Source organism: Phyllostomus discolor, chromosome 14, assembly GCF_004126475.2.
Source record: "Phyllostomus discolor isolate MPI-MPIP mPhyDis1 chromosome 14, mPhyDis1.pri.v3, whole genome shotgun sequence".
NCBI classification, from domain to species: domain Eukaryota; kingdom Metazoa; phylum Chordata; class Mammalia; order Chiroptera; family Phyllostomidae; genus Phyllostomus; species Phyllostomus discolor.
In genome coordinates this window covers 51,300,292-51,323,026 of record NC_040916.2, presented here as the reverse complement: position 1 = coordinate 51,323,026, position 22,735 = coordinate 51,300,292, and the positions used below count along the sequence as shown (strand labels likewise).

The 22,735-nt window shown below is 42.4% G+C and overlaps 1 protein-coding gene across 10 annotated transcripts in view; it reads right to left on the bottom strand.

Moving 5' to 3' along the window:
- Positions 1 to 1,446: 1,446 nt before the first annotated feature.
- The window catches only part of BCL9 (BCL9 transcription coactivator), a 91,981-nt gene continuing 70,692 nt past the window's right edge, over positions 1,447 to 22,735 (bottom strand). For 7 of the 10 annotated variants that reach the window (XM_036015399.1, XM_036015401.1, XM_036015400.1 and 4 more), the window contains 9 exons: positions 22,259 to 22,392; positions 20,250 to 20,341; positions 16,439 to 16,751; positions 15,206 to 15,522; positions 13,815 to 14,004; positions 11,927 to 12,026; positions 6,514 to 8,755; positions 5,044 to 5,304; positions 1,447 to 3,778 (listed from right to left, as the gene is read on the bottom strand). In XM_036015399.1, the coding sequence (XP_035871292.1) occupies positions 2,661 to 3,778; positions 5,044 to 5,304; positions 6,514 to 8,755; positions 11,927 to 12,026; positions 13,815 to 14,004; positions 15,206 to 15,522; positions 16,439 to 16,491 (4,281 nt within the window). In that variant the 5' untranslated portion in view covers positions 16,492 to 16,751; positions 20,250 to 20,341; positions 22,259 to 22,392 and the 3' untranslated portion in view covers positions 1,447 to 2,660. The remainder of the gene's footprint in view (positions 3,779 to 5,043; positions 5,305 to 6,513; positions 8,756 to 11,926; positions 12,027 to 13,814; positions 14,005 to 15,205; positions 15,523 to 16,438; positions 16,752 to 20,249; positions 20,342 to 22,258; positions 22,393 to 22,735) is intronic. The other 3 variants (XM_028502791.2, XM_028502792.2, XM_036015405.1) reach the window with 3 other exon arrangements.

Below are 22,735 nucleotides of genomic sequence, written 5' to 3'. Positions count from 1 at the left end.
TTATCACTGACTTCATAGGGACCCTCAAAAATGAGCCAGAGAACACAAGTGGTCATCTTGGTTTCGTTGTCTGGGGCTCATGTATTACTGAGAAAAAGAAGGCTGCTAAAAGTGGAAGAGAGAACAGCTCTCAGAGCCACTTTGCGTAAAGAAACAATCACAGGTAGAACAGACTACAGAACACCAGCAGAGACTAATTTGTATGAGTTTGTCTGCAGATGACTGCACCTGCTGCTCCTGACTGAGATTCTCACCTAAGAACCAATACGCACAGAGGCCCACTCACTGAGCTAAAACACCTACAACTCAAAGAAAGGCACACACCAAAACAAATCTAACTGCAAAGAAACACAAACAACTAGTCCCTTGGGTCCCTTGCAAGATACACACCAGTGTGCTGAAGGCATGTACAGTGAGAACTGTGCAGACTGAGCAGGGCTGGCATAGGGGGACACTGGGCAGGCAATGAGACGAGGAGACAGAAAGGACCACAGAAACCCACAAACTGCAAACCCATGATTTGCTGGTATAGTGAGAATATTTTTTCTTAACAAGCTCTGGGGATATTTCAACTTACCCAAATTGTCTGTAACTTTGGCCTTAATTACTGCACAGCATTGAATTGGCTCTCAAAAAAATTCCTAGTAAAGACCATTAATAGCATCTAGAGGTAATGTTCAGCAGTGGGAACCAGGGTTGCTCCTCTGCCTTCAACTATGATTTCACGGCTGAGGTAGGAACAGTACAAGATAAATCTACAAGAAAATACTCAATAGCAAGAAATATGCTACCTCTGTGAAGGCACTTCATATATTGGGTTGGCCAAAAAGTTCATTTTTTTTTATTAAGATGGCTCTAGTGGTGCTTAGTTGTCTTTAACTTCATTCCAAACAATTATTAGATTGTATTGTGACAGCTGTCATGATCAGCATGCATGAAAAAAAATCAAAACTGGTGAATTTTTGTGTAGCCATTTTAATACTGAAGATGGAAGAAAATAAGCAACATTTTCAGCATATTATGATTTCAAAAGAGGTAAAAATACAACTGAAAGGCAAGAAAAGATTTGTGTAGTGTATGGAGAAGGTGCTGTGACTGATTGTGTCAAAGGTGGTTTGCAAAGTTTTGTGCTGGAGATTTCTCACTGGACGATGTTCCACTGATTGGGTAGATCAACTGAAGTTGACAGATATGAAATCGAGACATTAAGTGAGAACAATCAACATTATACCACATGGATGATAGCTGACATAGTTAAAATATCCACATCAATAAAGTTACTGGTAAAAATGAAAAATATGTCTTTTATGGAAAAAACTAAATGGACTTTTTAGCCAACCTAATACTTCCCCAAACCTGCACCCTGTCAATCAACTCCACTACACAGATGCTATGCTTCTAAGTCATGTGGCAACAGGTATCCAAAAAAACGAAAAGGCAGTTCAGTTTTGTAAGAAACAATATATTTTATTTTTCTGACACCACAGCTCTGGTGAGTGGTTTTGTACCAAATTTAATGTAGGTTACACAGAACGTTTTACGCATGGGAGGAGAGAGGGGAAGAACCACAAAATTTAAAAAAATCCTGGGTAGCTTTTAGCATCTGTTTCATTCCCACATTCATAAAATTCATCTGGGAATTCCTAATAAAAGGAAAACAAAAAACAAGGTAGGCAGGGTAGGGTATATTAGGGAAGAAAAAATGGAAAAGATCCTCACGCATCCCAAAGACAGGCCTCTCCATCCAGAAGCCAGGATGATGCCTAGCACGGAAGGCGAGTTTTTGTTGTATTTCCCCAAAATAAAACCATGTATTGCAGCTGCCAAAGGGAAAAAGAGAGGAGGGAAGTGGGGGTCACCCATGGGGACACAAGGGAAGAAAACACCCTTAAAACCAAGGTGGGGAAGGACAGGGGAGGGAAAACCAGAGAAAAATGTGATGGTGGATTTGCGGACTTGGAGAGGGTGCTAAAGAGCACTTGAACTGAAAAACAAAATGCCCTAGACGTTATTTTTAAAAAGAAACATTTCCCCCTCCCCCCACCCTTTGCTGAACTTAGTTCCTTTTTTTTGTGCTTTTCGTTAATACTCTGCTCTGAGGTTGTAGTTTGGTTTTTCTATACACTGGAGTTGAAAGAAAATAGTCCAAAGGTCTGAAGATGGATTCTCCACCTAAAGTAAACAGCCCAGCATTCCTGTTCTCCTCTTGTCCCAAAGACTAAAGTCTCTGCTAAAATTCCTTTTACAATATAGTACAGTACACAAAATATAAAGCCCAAAGCAAAAAACAAACCAAAAAAGAATCCTGGGAGAAGCCAGTCCAAAGGACGTAAACATACAGAGAATGGTGCAACACACGACCGATGGCAATTCTAAAGCACAGCTACAGATTCCCAAAAGTAGGTGCCATCATGGGATACCCAAGTCCACAAAAATAATTTTTAAAAAATAAATCTTAAAAAAAAACACACCTGTTGATTAAATGAATCATTTGTTTTCAGGTAAATCCATACATTCTCGAGTTCCCCCCTCCCCCAAAGGAGCCCTCGGGTCTCTGTTCTCCTATTGCATGATCAACAGTCTCCTGGAACTCCCCCAAAGCAGCCCTCAGGACCTGAAATCTCATCTTGATAAGGATCAGCACATCCAATCTTAGCAGCTTAAAACATCATGTTTCCTGGATTGGCAGGTCCTTGGCTAAATCCACCCATGCCCACATCAGTGGCCATGCCCCGGGGCCTCATCTGTGGGGGGATCATGATGTTCTGTTGGGGTCCCATCATGCCCTGCATGGACATCATCATGCCTGGAGAGCCCACAGGCCCAGGGTGGGTGTAGAGCCCAGCAGGTCCCCGATCCTTGCCAGGAATCATGCCCACGGCAGCAGCTGGATTGCTCATCAGCGTGGGCTGGCCGGGCATTGTAGATTGTGCTGGTGACATCATCCGATGGTGAGGTCCCATCATGCCTTGCTGGAGAAAGGCGGGTGGTCTCATTGGGTTGTGTCCTGACATGGATGGAGCTGTGCCAAGAGGGATGTCCGTAGTTCCCACAGGCCCTGGGCCTCCCATGCCAGGTAATGCTAGTCCCATTCTGGGGGCTTGTTCGCCCATCATCCCCTGCATGTGCGAAAACCCAGGACCAGGGCCCTGGGGCTGTTTACGGCCTGGGACTTCACCTCGAGGGAAATATTGCAGTGTCTGGCTAGGCTTCTCAGATGGAATAATGCGAGACAGATCAAATTCAGGGATTCCGGTGGCTCCAGGTCGAATGACCTCCTGCAGATCTGGGTCTGTAAACACTGAAGGCATGCTATTCCCCAGGACAGCAAAGGAGTCAGGACCCCCTGGGCCTCCAGGCTTACAAAGTGCTGCATCAGCTGAACTCTGGGGCAGATTGCTGGGGCGGCCAAGGGGACCTTCCCCTGGGAAACCCATACCTCCTGGGAAGTTGCCCTGCCCCCCACTGGCGCCATTGTGAGGGAAAGGAACCTGCTGTGGAGGAGACTGTACTGGAGGGAAGCCCTGGGGAAAGCCCATTCGTCCTTGAGGTACCATTGGAGGCTCCTGGGACCCATGCCCCATGATAGGATTGTGTGACATCAAGCCTGGCCCCATTGGGACCCCATGAGGAGGTATGTTGGGTCCCATGGCATTCGGAGAGGGCATCTGATTGGAGTGAGAAAGTGGCTGGGTCATTCCCATTGGGCTCAGGGTTGGCATCGGGACCACGGGGTTTGGACCTGAAATTCGAGGATTCTGTGTATTAATGCCCATTCCTAGAAAAATAAAAATATCAAAGGAATCAACTTAACTAAAAGCAACTCAGAAGAACTGTAATAAATCAAATTAACAAAAAAATTATTGTGCATAAGATGTGCATGGTACCATACTAGGAATATATACAACACACTACCCCTGCCCTCAATAAGACTGTAACACATTTAGGGGCAAACAAAGCAACAGCTCAGCAAGACAATACATTATTGTCTTAAATTATATGACACAGAGTATGTAGAAGACAGCTAGGAAGAAAGTGCCCTATGTGAAAAGTTACAAATAAATATACAAATGAGTATACAATATTCTTCAATTAAAGACATTTAATATATAAGCAAACAATTTATCTAAGTGATTTAAGCATGGTCCTTTTTTGAGAAGGAGGATTAAGTAGTCCTATAAATCCAAGAATCAGAAATAACAACAAGGAAACCGAACAGGCCTTCATCAATTGACATTTGGCATTATCATTTTATACTGCCTTACACAGAAAGCATTGAAATGTTAAAGAAATGGTAACTTTGAATGAAAAATGAAAGCATGTAGGTTCTACCATATAGTCTGGGACATTTAAATATTTGGTATTTCTATGCAGTTACCACTCAGTATATAAGGATGGCGTTTATGCTGTCTACATAGCATATCTAACTTGATTAATTAGGATTGCTGATAAATAGAGTTCCTAGCAATCACAATGGCTGAAAAGTCATGGTCTCTCTGCGGATCACCTTCACCACCTCAGATGATTTCCTTTAGTGTTTGGTGAGATTTGGAGGGCAGGAGGTAGAGAGGAGTGAAGGAGTACAGGGATACAGAATGAAGGAATTTTCTCTCTAGTTCTAAGCAAAGTGCTTCTCTAGGAAATAGAGGCTTTCCACTGTCTGAAATCGATGGCTGCGTGTGGTTTGAGGCTGCCCTTTTAGGAAAATACTTGAGAATTAAAGATATTTCAATCAACATGTTAAAATTAAACTGCTTTCAGTATTGCTCCAGAAGGATCCCCCGAAAAAAACCCAGGTAACAGAAGTATCAGCACTTCTAAAAGGAACTGTAAGGAACCTGCTTTCTTATAAACACATATTGAATCAACCTAATAAAAAATTATTATTGTTATCTTCCCCTAGTCAAGACACTTTAATTCTATTGAAACTTAAATGGTATATTTTTCAACTTGTTGAATCTCCATCTATTGGGTCTATAGTTATCAAGAAAACATGCAATAAGTTTCTCTTGTCTACCACAACCTGTCTTCCTGATTTCTTACCTGGCATGTTATTCATTGATGGCAAGTTGGGAGAACGAGCAGGAGGGGAGTCGTCATCTGAGCTGGCCACAGTCTTGATAGCATCATGGTATAATGGGGTGGAACTGGGCATTGCAAACTTAGACATTCGAGACATCATAATGGACAGTGGGTTCTGGGACAGGGTTGGCTCTGGAGGCATAGTGTACGGTGTGCTAGAAGACAGACTTCCCGGGATATTCACAGAGGCAGACTGGCTGGCTGTAGGAGGTGGGGGGCCTCCTACAAGCAAAAGAAAACAAAAATGGGCAGGAAATTAGATTCCTTTTGAAGGCTAGTGGTCCTATAGTTATGAACTAGCAAGGCCAGGAATGAGACAGAGGAACAGGACAGTGTTATTAGACCCAGGACACAAATCATCAATCTTCTAGTCAAGCTCAGTACATGTGCTGAGGGAGACAGTGGTGTGATGTGGAGGTGACAGATCTGCAGAGGGGAAGACAAACACACCAAGAGTGCATTAAAAATATTAGTTCAAGCTTGGGAACACACGGTTTATCCACAATTATTTCACTGAAAAGAATGCAGAATAAGTGGATTGCTCCCTTGTGAGCTGCAGTTTTGAATTCAACTCAGGGATTAGTATGCTGTGAGGTCAGACTAGTGCTCTGACCTGAGGTACTAACCCATCACCCTACATACATTCTTGATTAATTTATACAAGATATCTGAATTAAAAAGGTCTGAAGGGCTATTCTACTGTACGGATTTTGTGAAATAAAACACAACAAACACTTTAGCTTATAGGGTAAATCTTCTATCTTATCCTGATTTTAGTCTTTCTCAAATGGAGACAGCTCAGACCTAGTATTAACAATTTACACCTCAGTACTCACCTTCCACTGACCACCTCTGGTCCCATTCACAACCACCATTATCAGTGAGAGCTTCTCCTAGCAGGAAAATACCAATAAATTGTAGCTGATCTATGAAAATAGCAGTCTACTAAGGAGCTTTAGTAACTGTTTCTGTGGTCAACATGCATTTATGAGAACCACTGAAGTCTCTCAGAAGACTCTTCTTTACTTGGGATTATATTCAGAATTTCTTGACACAAGGGTAGATCTAATATTTAAAGAAGATACATTTATCCAATGTTGACATTTTATTTTGTCAAAATGTGTTCACTGTGCAAATGCAAATTGTTCTGTGAAATTACAGATTTCCCGTTTCCCTTTTCCTGTAACAGTCCTATTTAGCAAATATATTCAGCAGTAAGAGCCCGTTTTCTTTGCCAGGATCAGAAACTTGTGCATAACCCCATGGAAATACTGGTCATGCACCCTGCCAACAAATATGTCCATCTGGGCAAAGGCTGCCTACCGTGGTTGCACAATCAAGTGAGGACACCAGATTTCTTAAAAGTAAATAAAACAGGCGTTTGCAATCTCTAGCTACAAGGTGCAACTGTGAGGATGTGAACATACTGACCTGACTCTACGCTTCCCAGCATGGCTGGGGAGGCCATCGTTAGGGGTGCTTTATGATTTGGAGGGATCCCAGGACTCTGAAGGGGAGGTTTTGGAGAGGAGGTCCATCCAGGTGATGGGGCAGGAAGTGATGGAGACTTGAGGTGAACAGGTGAAGCAGCAGCAGATCCCAGGACAGGTGGGGACTTAATGGAAGCAGCAGCAGCTGGGCCCGCCAGCATGCCTGCCAGCTGTGATGGAGTTTGGGGGGACTTGAGGTTCCCAGAGGGTGAGCCCAACATTGGTGACTGAACTTGGCGCATTGTGGGCGATTTCAAAGGGTTAATGCCTGGGGAATGCACCTGGCTGCCTGCCACAGATATATCCAAAGGCTTCCGCCCCAGGCCACGCTGAACTGGAGCAGCTGCATTGAGGCTAGTGGGGTTACTGGAAGGGTTGAGAGGTAGTGGTGGCATATGACTGAGCCGGCTGTTAGTCCTTTGGTCAGGCCCAACTGATTCTCTGAGATTCCGCAAGCCACTGTTGCTGCCTGGACCCTGAGACATGGGGAGGAACGGCCTGGGGCCCATGCCATACTCTTGCTGAGGGTGCTCGCCAAATGGCAGGGGTACCATCTTCTGCTGAGCAGGCAGCATGTCTCCGCCACCAGGGCGTAATTTCATCATCTCCTCAGGGCCCGCCCCAGCCTCTCTCATCTTCTGAGGTATCATCTGAGAGTTGGATCCCATGTTGATGTTTAGACTGACCTCTCCCTTCATCCCACTAGGAACCACCCCAAATTCAAGTTCCCGACCAGGGCCCATCTGTGGAGGCATTCCTTTTGGAAAGTCACCCCGGGAAGGACTCAGAGGGCCCTCAACTGGTATTCGAGGAAAAATGGTATTATTCCCAGAATCAATATGTCGCTGGGAGCCTGGGATCATCCTATTCATTTCCATGCTGGGCCTGATACCATCTATGCTTATCCCTGGAGGAAGACCCAGCTGTTTCTCTGCCAGTTGCTGTTGAAAGATCTCTTCAGACAATCCCTGGGGATTGGGGAAGCGCTCCCCTCGGCCAGGACCACTGAAGATGCCCTGACCAGGAGGGAAGTTTCGACCATCTGGGATTTTTGGCACATCATCTGGCCAACTGACTCCAGAAAGACCTGGTCTAGATGCTGGGTTGGGGATATTTGGCCCCTCCATTTCAGAGTTTATCATCCCTGCAAAGCCAGGGAGGCGCATCTGGCTCCCTGGCATGTTGGGGTGGGGAGCTATGCCCCTTGGGGGCAGAGAATGTGGCATGTTGATCCCATCAGCAAATGGCTCTGCACCCCCAGGTCCCCAGCCTTCACTGGGGGTCATCTGGTAAGGAGGGGGAGGCCCTCGAGCCACTCCTCGAGGCCCATGCTGATGGATCATCATGTCCTGGAGGGAGCACTGCTGCACAACCACTTGTTCCTGCTTTCTCCTCTTCTCTTCATAAAACTCCTGCTGCAATTTCAGCCAAGCTATCTGCTCAGGGGTCATATGATCCAAGTGGTCAGGTCCCATGGGCCCAGACTGAGAGTTCATGGAAGATGGAACCATTTCATCTGGAGAAAAGGGCACATCTCTATGTCCTTGAGAACCAAATGGAGTTCCCACATCTGTCCGGGGCCCAGGTCCCTTACCTAGGCTTTGGGATTGAGCCATCATGGCCTGTATTGGGCCTTCTGTTTTTTTCTGAGGTCCATCTAATACCCCAGTATTCTGCTGGGGTCCTCCACTTTGTCCTCCTGTGAATTCTTTCTCATCAGGGAAAAGCATTCGTTGGATATCTCTGAGTGTTTGTAAGGAGCGCTCCCGGTGCTCCAGCTGTTCCTGAGACAGTCCATCAGGGTTCTCTCCCAGTGTTGGGGGCTCTCCACTGGACACTGGTGGAGGCGGGGGGGCTTTGGAATCTGCTGATGAGCTACTGCTCCCCTGAGAGACAGGGGTCACTGCTCGGTTGTTGGGCGTCAAATTAGGCCCGGTACCATCTGGGGGCAGTGGAGTGGAGCTGGCAGGACTGCCTACAGAAGAAATCAGTTTGTTTTCTACTCCAGGACTATCCCGGTCAAGGGCCCGAGGGGGCGCAGCAGGCTTGGGTGCTGGTGCCGGAATGGGTGGAGTTGGCTGTAGTCTGGTATTCTGGGAAGAATTCTGGTCCTGGCTGGCTGGAGCTGAGGGCTGTTGTGTGAGAGGTTTCATGTCATTCCGAAGAGCAGATATCTGTGTGTTCTGAAGATAAACGAGATTTAAAAGGTAAAAATCACCGGTAAATTGAATAGAAAGGCAATTAAAACAGCAAGATATGCTGTAAAGGACTCATATCAATCACACAAATCTACCCTGACACTTGCTGTAAAATTGCTTGTGTACAATCCCACTTTGGACATGGAGACATTTTTTTTTTTTTTCTTTCACTTTACTGTCAAATGGCACTGTCCTCCCCTGACTGAAGATTAGATTTCAATAACTTTATAAGCATGCCAGGGAGAGCCACTCTGCCAAAGTGATTATGTTTGAGCATCTATTTCAAGGCACAGGTTTGATATCACATGTCTACTATGTGTTTCTGATTCGGGGCAAGATTAGTTTCTTGGTATGTGGGAGGTTGTACCTAACACCTTTTTCTTTCCTTGAAAGTATAACTAACTCTATATGCAGACATCTCAATCAAAAGGCCTGATGTTTTCAACTGAAAGAGAAAGTACTTGTTATAGCCCCATCCACTACCAGCCAGAAGCCACAGGCAAGGCCACCCCATTTCAGTGTCTCTTCTGGCAGAGTGATGACCAATGTACTCCTCTCCTTGAGTTTCCAGAGAGCCTGGCATCTCTGGTTTCTGTTTTCAGTTTGTGATCACTGACTCTATATTTGATAAGAATTTACATTAGCCGTAGCAAGATAATCTGCAGGCAGGAAGTGTCTGTGGAGAAATATGAGGCTATCTAGCTCATGGTGTCTCTTTATCTGTTCTTCCCAATGGATAGCAGACTGCCCTTTTTACAGGCTGGATGATTGCCTTATTATTGTTAATTAAGTAGCAATGCATACTGAGTCCTTGGTAAAAGCATACTCACCTACAGCAGGTGACATGAATGCTGTTAGTACTTGGAAGAAGGACATGCATGTTCTGGGTCTAAACTTTGGCATTGCTTGAGGTACTAAGGAACAGAACTGACCAGCCTACAAACACCACCTCAGAGATCTTTCACCAGCCTCCAGGGAGCCACATGATCCCTTTTTGTTCATTTGCTCCTACCTGTTCACTTAATCCAGTCTATATTTCCAAAACCCTAAGGATCTTGCTTACCTCTCCATCTCCTCTCTGGAATGTTTACCTGTGTATCTCTGCATAGGAACAGTTTTTGTTGCACAAACACAAAGGCACATTTTTTAAAAATTATTTTATTGTTGCTCAAGTAGTCATCTGCATTTACTCAAAGGCACATCTTTGAATGTTCACATTCTGTGACTGTGTATAAGTGTTTTTCACTTGCAGGTATCCACGCACATCCATCTGCAGAGACTGGTGTGGGTCAGGATTGGCTGAGTCTATAGGACTCTGTATGGTCAAAGTGTTATCCACATCTCTGACTCTTTAAGTTGACTGTGGGGGTTACCTTCATTTCCTTCCAGTGCCATTTTAAGTTTGGTTTTGTCAGCCAAGTTTTCTTTGCTAGGGGTGGGCACTGATTTCAAATAAGGTGACTATGACAGAAGAAATATTTGAGTACCAACCTTTCTTATACTTTTTTCTTTTATTTTGTATCATCACCCGATGACATTTTTTTCATTGCTTTTAGAGAGAGAGGGAGGGAGAGAAACATTGATATGAGAGAGAAGCGTCAATTGGTTGCTTCTCTCACAGGCTCCCTGACGGGATTGAACCTACAACCTAGGCATGTGCGCTGACTGGTATGGAATCCACAATCTTTTGGTTATAGGACAACTTCCCAAACAACTGAATCACAGTGGCCAGGGACAGTACCATCCCTTTCATTTTAGATTTGGAGCAATGGTGATTTGACTATTCCTAATTTCCTATTTAACTCCTTTTCTGATTTAATTTTATCATCAAAGAAGGTGGAGGAAAAAACTGTATTAAAACCTATCATTAAGCCCTGACTGGTGTGGTTCACTGGGTTGGGCATCATCCCACAGACCAAAGGGTCACTGGTTCAATTCCCAGTCAGGGCACATGCCTGGGTTTCAGGCCAGGTCCCTGGTTAGGAACATGTGACAGGCAACCACACACTGACGTTTCTTTCTCCTTCTCTTTCTCCTTCCCTTTCCCTCTCTCTGAAAATAAATAAATACAATCTTCTTCAGAAAATCTGTCATTAAGTCAATAAAATGTTGAACTGCATTGTATCCTATGCATCCTAAGACAATATAAAATTTTAATTTATGTAAGTATAAATTAAAAAACATATATACAGATAAACACATATTTTAAATATTGGATATGTCCATCTTCTGTCCTTACATAGTAGAGATGCATGCGGAAAATAAAATTTCTTTTTCAAGTCTAGGGAAACCCAAACTCTGTTAACAGAGAGGAGCTTTGTTGATATACAACATATACAAAATGTCATCTATTTTATTTTGAATTGTCACTTCAGTCATTTATTGCCATTTAACTTTTCCCATGTTCAAGAGTAATCCCAGTATTAGATGTTTTGCTTCCTGAAAGCAGAGACTCTCTTGAACCTCCCAGTGTCCCCATAGCATTCAGTGAAATGCCTTAACAATGCCAGACACAAAAAATATCTTTTGGTTTAATTTGGAACACTACCTATGTTAAAATAACCACTGTATATTTTTTCTAATGTAGTTTATGTTAAGTGCTTTAAGTTCCAGGCAGGAAACAGACTAACATTTGTTATAATTTTGAAAATATCAAGCAATCAAAAGTATCGAATACTTTTAATTACTCTTATTTTGAAATAAATAAGAATCATTTTAAAATTACCAAGACTCTGATTTATTTATGACCTTATGATTCTATGACTATGATTTATTGGCATGTACTTCCACTATTATAGTTTTAGTTGTTGCTTTTTTCTGTTCTTCATCTAACTCGAGTGTTTTTTTTTTAAATCCTGCTTTAATTTAGAATTTAGATTTTCCCAGAGATAGTTACATGAAAGAAATCGTAAGATGTCTATCTAACTCCTTTTTTATTTTCCATCTTTTCCCTCCTAGTAATTGATCAATATTACCAGCTGGCTAGTAGAAAAGGCCAGTATAGTGTGATAGGCCTCAAACCACAATACCAAATTTAGGTTAAATGCCCAGAATGTAGTTTATAACATCAAGACTATTGCCCTATAGATGACATTCTCCATCTCCCACCTTTAGTCAGAACCTTTAAATCATTATATCAATTCCAAAACGACATACCAGGGGGGCTGTGCTTCTCTCTACCTTGCTGTTTGAGATATTCTGGATGTGGAAAGAGACAATTGTTTCAACCTGGCCCTTCAATACCGCTTCCGCAGCTCTGCAAAGACAGAAAGGCACACACAGAGGCTTGTTTCTAGTTCACTTACTCTGAATCCAAAGCACTTTCACCCCATACTGAACTTGTAAGAGGGAGGAAGGAGAAGTATAGAGAACCACCAGAAATGTTGAAGAGATCAACAGAAATAGGTTATCATTATACAAGGGGGGGCCCAAAAAAACCCCTGCAATTTATTTATAAAAAAGTATGTATTTTTTCTTACATTTTAAACTTCAGTCACCTTCAAAGTACTATCCATATGATGCAAGGCACCTATCAAGACTTTCTTCCTTTTTGGACTTGTCGATTTTGATCCCTTTTAAATGCTTCTGCCATTTTTTGTTTCACCTCAGCAAAATGTTTCCCTTTGAGGACTTTTTCATTGGGGGGAAAAAAAAAGTTGCTTGGGGCAAGGTGAGATCAGGTGAATAAGAAGGGTGGGGTACAGGGGTCATGCCCTGTTGGTCAAAAACTGCTGAACACTCAGTGCAGTGTGGGCAGGGACGGCAGGTGTGCTCATAAATCTCCCATCATGAAGTGGGCAAAGGTGTTAAAAGAGTCTTCAAAAAAATTCACTGAAGCCTAATGTAGCCACTCACAATGCACCACCAGTGCTGGTGCACTGATACAGAAAGGTTCCTAGAACACTCATCTAGTGGGGGCAATCCTGTACTACAAGGGGCATGGCCTCTAGAAGATAATTTGTTTTGGGGGAGCCCCCCCTCATATTTCTACCATTTACCATTAAACTTCTTGAAACTAAAAGATAGCCATTAGCAAATCTCAAAAGAGACATTAAAAAAACCCAAGATTTTCTCCCTCAAACCAGTACGCTGTGATGGGTATTTTATAGAGAAGCCTAGTTCGAAATCCCAACCTGAGAAGGGTGAGCATGAAATCTCATTGTCAGGATGGGCGGGGTAGGACAAAATGGCGGCTGAACTATAACCCGGAAAAGACGGCGAACGTCAAACCAGGGTGCAAAGAGAACCACCAATGGTATATTGCCGCTTTGTTCAAAGGGGACCGATCCCCAGCTCCCACGAAGAGAGCCAACCAAGATAAAACCCCGCCATATTCCCTGCTTGGGGTGACTCCCCCGGCATCACTGTGTGGACTGGAGAACCTCGCCTAGGTGCACAAACCTCAATAAAGCTCTATACTGCCTAACTGTGGCTGATTGGCATTTATTCCTCAACGGAGCCTAAGAAAACCTTTCACTCATAACACCTAATGATACTAAGGCTGTCAAAATTCACTTTGTACATTAATTTTAAAATCTTAATTGAAAAGAAAGTCAGAAAACTGTATGTAGGCTATTTTTATATTTTTAATAAATAAATAAGTAAAAATCCATTGTCCATCCATCCACCAGAAACACATGTACCAAAATGTTCAGAGTAGTTATCTTGATGAATTCCAGAGATATTTTTCTTTTTAGTTACTTACATTTTTTAATTATTCCAAAATAGACATGTATTTACTTACATCATTTTTAAAAAGAATACGAAGCTATAAAAAAGTATATGGCATAATCAATCCCTTTTGTGTTTAAAAAGGTATATATGTATATTTGCATAAGCACAAAATATTTCTGGAAGGAAAGCCAAGGAAGTTATCATTGTGGCTGCCTCTGTGAAGCAGAGCTGGGGAGGTTTTATATTTTATTTGACCTCTTTCTATGCTGTTAACTTAAGTGTGGGGGATGGAGGGAGAAAAGGATCAATAAGAACTTAGGTGCCCAAATGTGCAAGCCAAGTCAACAGCAAGACACAGCCATCAACTTACTTATTGGCCATCTCAGTAGAAAACACATACACCACTTTGGCTGGAGTCTTCTGAGCAGGTGTGGGCTCTGGGACAGTAGTCTGGCCATGGGAGGGGGTAGAAGACCTGGGAGCCGTAGCATTTGACGGGGTCATCGAGTGTGGTGTGTGTTGTGAATCCTGGGACTTTATATGGTCAGCAGAATTACATTCTGAAAGAATGAAAAGATTCATGTCATAGAAGGAATAAAACTCTCTTCTGCCAGCATATACAAATTTCTAACACAAACCCACCTTGAGAATTTTAAGGAGGAAGTACCTTGCTAAGAGGAAACCTCTTTTACTCATAAAAAACGGAAATAGGCTTCTCTCTAAATGACTAATTATAAAACATTCTCCCCCCATCTCCTCTACCATACATCCTTCAGATAGTAGCATAAACGTCTCTTCTTCCTGGAAACCTCTTTGGAACCTCTTGGACTGGACCAGATACCCCTGTTAGTTGAACCCAGAGCCCCTGATTTCTCTTATTTTAGCATTTAGCATTTTACAAATGTTATCGAGATTGTTTAATGGTCTGTCTAGGTGCACTCAAATCCTTCAGGAGAGCAGCTGTATCTGTCTTCCTGGCCATGGCACCACCCACACCCAGCACAGTGCTGGCACTATTAACAGGCTTCCCACAAACACCTGAGGGAGGAAGGAAAGACAGCTGAATATTCACCCAGGCTTTCATTTCTAATTTGGGTTTGAGAATCACACTTCCACTTCTTGAATACTAACTTCATGTTCTGACCTGCAGTTAAAGACTTTTTCTAAAATCAGTAGAAAAAAGGCCTAAAACCACAGCCACTGGTTCCATATTTTTGCTGGATCGCTCCATTTTTGTGCCGACCTGATCTCTATCACATGTAGCCACTCACTCCTGCCCCACTGAGATCAGCTGTGACAAACTTAGACTAGTGCCAGGACTTCCCCTTGTGCCTACAACTCTGGCAAAGTGGCAACCAGACAGCACAAAACCCACGTTTTGGAGGATTAATCTGATGGAGAAGAAAAGGAAAGGCTAGAAAAACTGCTCCAGTGTGGGCCACTTGCATTAACTAACTGGAGCTACTTGGCTTGATACTGAAGCACATCCATCAGAACATGGTTAGGGTCATGGAACATGTGACCATAAACCCCCAAAACCTGCACATCCTTCAGAGCAAGAATTCCTCAATTAGGTGGTTCCAAACTATTCTTCAGTACAGAAAATTGGGAAGAAGCAGTTCCATCTTAAACTGCAAACTCCTAAATCTGACACCTACTCTCCTCACTTGGCTATTAGGTTCTCCAACATCCACCAATGTCAGAGGCTTTCCCTCAGGAATACCTATATCCCTCTGAGTCTCAAAGATCTTATAGACATACCTTTAATGTCAGAGTCATCGTTTGGAGTCTCAGGATCTCTCTGATCAAAGGAGTCGGCGGAAATACTTCGCTCCCTTTTCCCCTTGCCCTTGGCAACATTTCCAGCCCCATTCTTCAGCCCCATGCTCCCACCTGGGCCAGGGAGCGCTTTAGGGGTATGGCCCCCACTCTTGGAGTCACAGGGGGATGGCTGGGATTGGCTGGCTGAGCCCCCCTGTTTACCCTGATTGGAGAATTTGGAATCCAGCTGGGGGTTTCCAGATGGGGACATCACTGTAGGGGGACGAACCATCACCTCCTGCTTTGACTTAGGGCTACTAAAAGAGACAAATAACAAAGGGAGATCAGACACTGGATATAGCTGGCCATCACAAATTAGGGGGAAGCAGAAGCAGTGGGGTGATTACTTGAAGCCTCAGTACCCACTCCATGTTTCACCTTAGCAACTTGCTTGTTCTCTACACCCCTGCTCCCATCTCAGAAAGAAGGACCAAATAGAATGGCCTGCCACATGGAGACCCATCTCTAGGGCTTCTGTCAATAAAGGACAATGGTACACAGAGTCTTACACTAAGACTAGTGCAGAGTAAACAAATAGGCATCATGAAGATCAAAATACTACCCAGCCCCGAACCCCTGGCAGCTGATGACATGGGACAGCTGCAACGGGAGTCCAGCTTCCCTGCTGGAAAATACAAGCAGGTCCAGAAGAGTGTGGAAATCCTCTGTGACTGCCAGGTTAGGAAAACCCTCCAGATCTCAACCCCCACCTCACCAATAGGCAGCATCACACAGAGCAAGTACACTAACCCCTACCCCCAGGGAACTAGGAAAAATTCTTGTAAAATGTCAGTTTAAGTGCTATGGACCAAAGGAAAAAGCTTCACAGTCCAGGGGCCATTGTTTTAGTTCAGGGACCTTAGTTCTCCTCACGATTCCAGGCCTCAGTTCCCTCATTTACCAAGTTGAGCACATTGTACTGAGTAGTCTTTAAGGTCCTTTTATTTGTGCTTTGGTGAGGAGAGAGTGGTAAGGAGAAGAGGTCAAAGGATGATGGACAAAAGAATAGCAAAGAAAAACTTTGAACATAAATGTTGCCTGTTTATTATCCTTTTACTGTTTACTTATCTATTTTCTCTTCCTTTCCCCATTTGGTTTCATTTACTTCTAGTTCCACACATCGGTCCCCCTACAACATCCCCAAGTGATCACAGGCACAGCTCTTGCCCTTACCTCTGTGTGTTTCCTGACGGAGAGTTCCTCACTTTTGGGTTACTGGAATGCATTGATTGAAATCCTGAGCCTGCAGTCACGAACAGGGACAGGCTCCCCGAGTTTGTCTCGGGCTACAGCAGAAATGGATACTGAGGGCAGTGGCAGCGGCCCACTGCTTGCTGGGTGTGTCCCTTAGTGCTGGCCACCTGTATGCCTTTTTCCTCTTTGTTTTCCTCTGCTGTGGAAATGGGTCCTTTCCCCTTGCAGCTCCAGCATTCTCTGGGTGTGTGCCTCCTGCTGCCAAAGGAAAATCTCGCATCTCCAGGGCACACTATATGAAGAGTCCACCCAGAAAGGAATTGGGCAAAAACACAGAGACATAGAATACCCTTAGAACAGGATCAAGGCTAAAGCACTAGCCAACTCGACAACATAGCAGCTAGATCATTCCTCAGCTTCCATCAGGGTTAAAGGACAGGGTGATGTTCATATTCTGGCCAAAAGGCTCTGGTACTAAAGCAGCTGAAGAATGACTAAGACTTTCTGCCAAGCATACCAGCCTCCCACCCAAGCATCATGTACCAGGCACTTGCAAGCAGATACGAGAAAAACATTTTTATCTTGAGCCACATATTCTCTATTACACTTTTCTACTTCCAAATACAAAACCCTCAAAAACTTGAGTTTTTACTTTTTCAAAACAATGCTTTGAAAACCACGGGTTCTCCAAATCCATAGCAAATATCTGGTATTTCACCTTTGATGACAAACAATGCAGCCGAAATGGAACAAACCCATCCCAACTTCAAACCATGAAACAAATTAATCTATGCTTATATTCTTAGAGCTTCAGGGTGGGGAGACGTTAAAGGAGATACTTCTGAAATCAACTATAGAGCCAATACTAAATACATCAGTTATTTTCTCTGATTTCCATGATCTTTCTATTAAGTTATGTCAAGTACATGTCTTGTGTTCTCACTGCTTAATGACAGGGATTGCAGGCATGGGTAAGCATGGGAATGATCCATAATGCTGAAGGTAAAAGAACACCTTTGTAGGCTATGATATTTTAGAACCAATTTGCAAGGCTAATTTAAAGTATGAAGGTCAAGAAAATATTCCCAAACATAGGCAGAGTACAAACGAGAAAGCCCTTCATTTAGGGAAAAGATGGTCTCTGTGTAACCACTGTTCCTTTACCTCCCTCCCTGCCTTCTGATATTTCACCAGTGGTGTATAGGACTAAAGAAAAAGGATATTAAATACAGGATAATGGCTAAACAATCAAGGGAGTTAGAAGTAGCTCAGGTGTTACAGCTTACATATACTTTGGGAGACTTAAGAACTGGACTAAAATTGGGAAGATTAGTTATATTTGAGGTTTTGGCACTGTGTATGGTTACTGTCAAGTGTGATATGTCTACTTCTTCATTTAGAAATGTGCAATAGTTCCAGCTATTTTACCTGAGACACTGTGAAAGGAATATATGGAAGTCCATATATGGAATATATGGAGGCACACAATTACATTCTTTTCTTTTTACGTGAATAAAACGCTATGAAATATTTCTATGTTGACCTTAGGGAGAAAGTATCTCCTAAAACATTTTGGTCTTAATTATATTTAAGGTTGTATTTTTATCCCCTACCACCTTCCGTATTCCCCACCCCCCGCAGATTAGATTATAAAATTGATTGTAGTGGTCAAGTTTGACATACACAATCATAAACCATTTTGTAACTTCTCACTAAATCACTGGTAAAACAGACATAGCAAATGCATCTTGAATGGAGAAAGCCATCAGAAAACATTTACCTCAAGAAAAAAAAAAGCTGTTACCACCTATATAGTCCCTTTCTGTAACTTCTTCTGGTACTTTCTGTCTGCATCATACATTCTAGCACTCAATCATATGTTGCATTGAATAGTTTTATGTGTATACTGTACAAACACTATGTTCTTTGAAGAAAAAACCTTGTTTTAAAGTTCTTTGATTTTTTAAAAGTACATTTTATTGACTATGCTGTTACAGTTGTCTCATTTTTTTCTCCTCCCCTTTATTCCCCTCCACCCTGCACCACCACTTCTGCACCAGCATTCCCCCAACTAAGTTCATGTCCATGGGTAGTACATATAAGTTCTTTGGCTTCTACATTTCCTATACTATTCTTAACCTCCCCCTGTCTATTCTGTACGTACCATTTATGTTCTTTATTCTCTGTACCTTTACCCCCACCCTCCCCCGCACCCTGCTGATAACCATCCATGTGATCTCCATTTCTGTGATTCTGTTCCAAAACACTTTTATTTTCAAAGTAGGGCTCTTTGCCCTAAGTCATCTTTTTACCATTACGTTATGAGTGGAGAGACCCACAGAAGGCTGAAACAAGCATGTAGGTTCACCTAGTGATGGGAAAATACAGGTGTTTCAAGCCCTAATCCATGGGAGTAGTTGAAATGTCACCACAGCTTTAGCCTTCCTGACACTTAAAACAACTAAGCAAAAAATCTGCCAAGTATCTTATCACATAGTTCTAAAGAATAAAATTAGGCTCTTCAGCTCCTACATTTGCAGGCTGGTGCTCAACTGTTTACTTTTAAGGACTGGAAAAAATCTTTAAAAAAATGGTTAAGAGTCAGAGAAAGATTATTTTTCCCAATGTAACTAAATCTCCTAACTCCTTAGATCTATATATACGTACTCCTCTTTTCTTCTTAAAAAATACTCCTGGCTGGCGTAGCTCAGTGGATTGAGTGCGGGCTGCGAACCAAAGTGTCGCAGGTTCGATTCCCAGCTAGGATACATGCCTGGGTTGTGGGCCATAACCCCCAGCAACCACACATTGATGTTTCTCTCTCTCTATCTCCCTCCCTTTTCTCTGTAAAAAAAATAAATAAATAAAATCTTTAAAAAAATACTTAAAACACTTAGTATGTGTCAGTCATTCTCCCAAGCATTGTCCATATATATTCACTCATTCACAATCACCCCAGAAAGCAGGAACCCCTGCTATTCCTATTTCACAGATGGAAAGATTCACTCTCTTGGTTTCCAAAATGGCACACTTTCCTAGGCTTCTGCCTACCACTCCAGTCCTTCTTTGCTTCCTTTGCTGGCCCCTTCTCTATGCAATTTCTTCAGTTTAAAGTTCCCTAGGACTCTACCCTGGGTTCTCTTCTCTTCTCATTCTGTCAGTTCTCACCATGACGACAACCCCATTCTTATATCTCCGCCTATAGACCTATAAGCGCAACTACAATCTGGCATCACCCTCAACATCTCAAAGTTAACAAGATCAAAAATTGAGTCTTCTTCTCTATCTAGCCTCCCTCCCAAGAACATTTTTCCCTTGATATTTCACATTTTAGTAAATGACACCTTCATCCACCCACCTGTCAGTAATGTGGGGTTCATTCTTGACACCTTTCTCCCTTATTCCAACCTAAATACTAAGTTTGAATATTTTTGCTGAATTAAGTCTCAGCCTCAGTTGTTTGTTCTTCAGAGAGAAAGGATACCTGAAAGCCACTGATCTGCATGAAATTCTCCATTATACTCTTTTCAGAGCATCCTGTGTTCTTTTACCTTTGCAACATTTTCCATGTTTTGTAATTATGTGCTACATTCATCTCTCTCACTAGGCTCCATGAAGGCAAGGACCAAGACTGGTATGTTTATCCCTGTAACCCCAGCATGTACCATAGTATCTGGCACATGGTATTTGCTTAGAAAATATTTGTTGAATAAAAATGGAAAATTTCCCCCAAGATCATTTTTCTAAGTCAGGCATGGTTTCTAGTGTTATCATCCATCAGGCTACTCACCAAACCCCCCAGGGTCACGATACTGCAGTGCTCATCCTGGAGATGAGAAGCTGGAGAAGTCCAGGAGCCCCTGGCTCAAAGATGACCCTCCTCTGGATGAGAATAAAGTAAAGAAGAAAAATTCCTAAGTGGATTTAATTGCTACTGAATACCCAAAGAGAAGGGCAGGTTCTCTATTTAATCTAGAATATGAGTTTAAGAGGAAGTTGTCATCTCCCATGTAAACAGAATGAATATAAAGGATATATTACCCAATCAGTAAATATTTCAAGGCCCTGTGACTTTCCTTCCTTCCCAATTGCACACTGGATTTTCAAAGACTGGAGAAATAGTAAGTACTTACTTCTTGTAAGTACTGACTTCTACTTTTTAAATTTCTGGGCATTTAGTAGAAAAAAGAACTATTTTTGCTTCTGCACATTCCTTATTAATATAGAGAATCGAGAACTAACTGTAAAAGTGAGACTAAATTCCAGATACACTTTTGAATTCAGAAAGTGAATACCATTCACAGCTCCTCCCTACTCTCAACTGTAATTCTGCATGGTGAGCATTCAGCAAGAAAATTTATTTTCATATACTTTTTGGGGAAGATAGGGCTGAACAACTGGACCACATGATTTCCTTTGCTTGAATGCCTACTGTGTGCAAAATGCTATCCTACGTTGAGCTATATAAGTCAATAAAAGACTGAAGTTCTAGTCAAGTAAAACAATGTCCAACAAGAGTCCTTGTAAATTAGAATTATATCACTGAGCCTCTCCCTTTGCCCAGAATGTATAGTTGTGAAATTGCAAGGAAGAGACAAGTTCTAGAGTATTCTAAGGCCAAATTATTTAGGAAACGTTAAAAGAAGGTTCTCCAAGGTTGCCTGAAGTTGTAAATAAGTTTACAAATTAATCTAACCAATGCCAGAATCATCTCTATGATTCCAATTTCAACTCTTCCAATGATGCTTTCCCACTTTCCTGCTCTAAAAAGTCAAGTTTATTACAACTATGTCATATTTAACAATTTTTCTAGGCTAGGACCATTGCTCCATAAAAGGCATAGCATCAAACTTTTAATGTGGAACTAAAAGGCCTCAGGGTTCCATTCCTCGCTCATTCTTAACTTCTGACATGCCAAATACTAAAAGGCTTCCTCACAGAAAAAGTACACAATAGAAAGAACCAATCTTTCCACATGTGGTGGAAAAAAAAAAAAACTATACAATTGGCATGTACAGAAAACGTTGGTACAAACAAAACACTACTTTGTTCTCATATTCACAGGGTAAAAGTGTATATCTACCATCCTTAAAGCTAACAAACTTTAAGCAAGCATATAAAAAATGTGTATCAAGCTAAAGCACTGACAAAATGTAAGCATTCAAAAATGAATTTCAACTACCATCATTTAGAGTAATAGGCTCCTCAAAGTAAAATTTCAGCACAAATGCTCTTTTTCTAAAATAAAATTCTCGAGTCCCAGCTACCCCCAAGAATCCATGGCCCCACAGTCTTATATACACAACACTATTATAACACTGATAAAATGTATCCCTCTGATGTACAGGCAGGGGAACCCCTGGAAAAAAAGTTCATCATCTCAGCACCCCACAACCCCCAACAGAAACTCAATAAACGCAGCTAGATAAGTCAGGCTGACCTAAATGCAGGTGGATCCATGTAGAATAATGACCTGGGGCTTGCACATTGCTACATTGCCTCAAAGTCACACCAACCTATTATGACTTGACACATACCTGTTTAGCTCCTCACCACCTGCCTTTTCCTATGAGGTGCATTATTGCACAAGGCCCTGGTCACAGAAAAGTACAGAAAAGTATAAGATAACTGCACTGACAGTTCTGCCTGGCATTTCAGATGACCTCTGCCTTGGGAACTGCTATAATAATAAACACATGCAGTTTTAACTTACAAGAGACTCTACAGAAAAATACACAAAAAATACAACACACTCAGACTAAATCCCAGAAGTAACAGGCTTATCATTAGGCTCTTTACCTTTCGAGAGGTCCAATTTGCTATCTCTTCTACATTGGGACAAAGGAACTTTTCCAGGAATGATCTCCACCTCCCACACAGATGGGAAGTTTTAGGTCAAAGTGGAGTGACACCAGTTAGTCCCACATTTAGTCCTACAGGGATGAGAAGAATGGAAAATTTCATACTCCAATTCACAACAATTGCAAAAAAAAAAAAAAAACCCCAAAACCAACAACAACAAAAAAAACACCACACACCAATTCCCCAAAGCACTGAGAACAAAACAATATTTGGAATGATTAGGAAGGTCTAGGTCAGGGGTGTCAAATTCATTTTCACCGGGGGCCACATCCTTCAAAGGCAATAATTTTAGGACTGTATAAATGTAACTACTCCTTAACTATTAAGGAGTTGAAATCACATTCGGCCCTTTGAAGGCAACTGCGAGGCTGATGTGGCCCCCTGTGAAAATGAGTTTGACACCCCTGGTCTAGG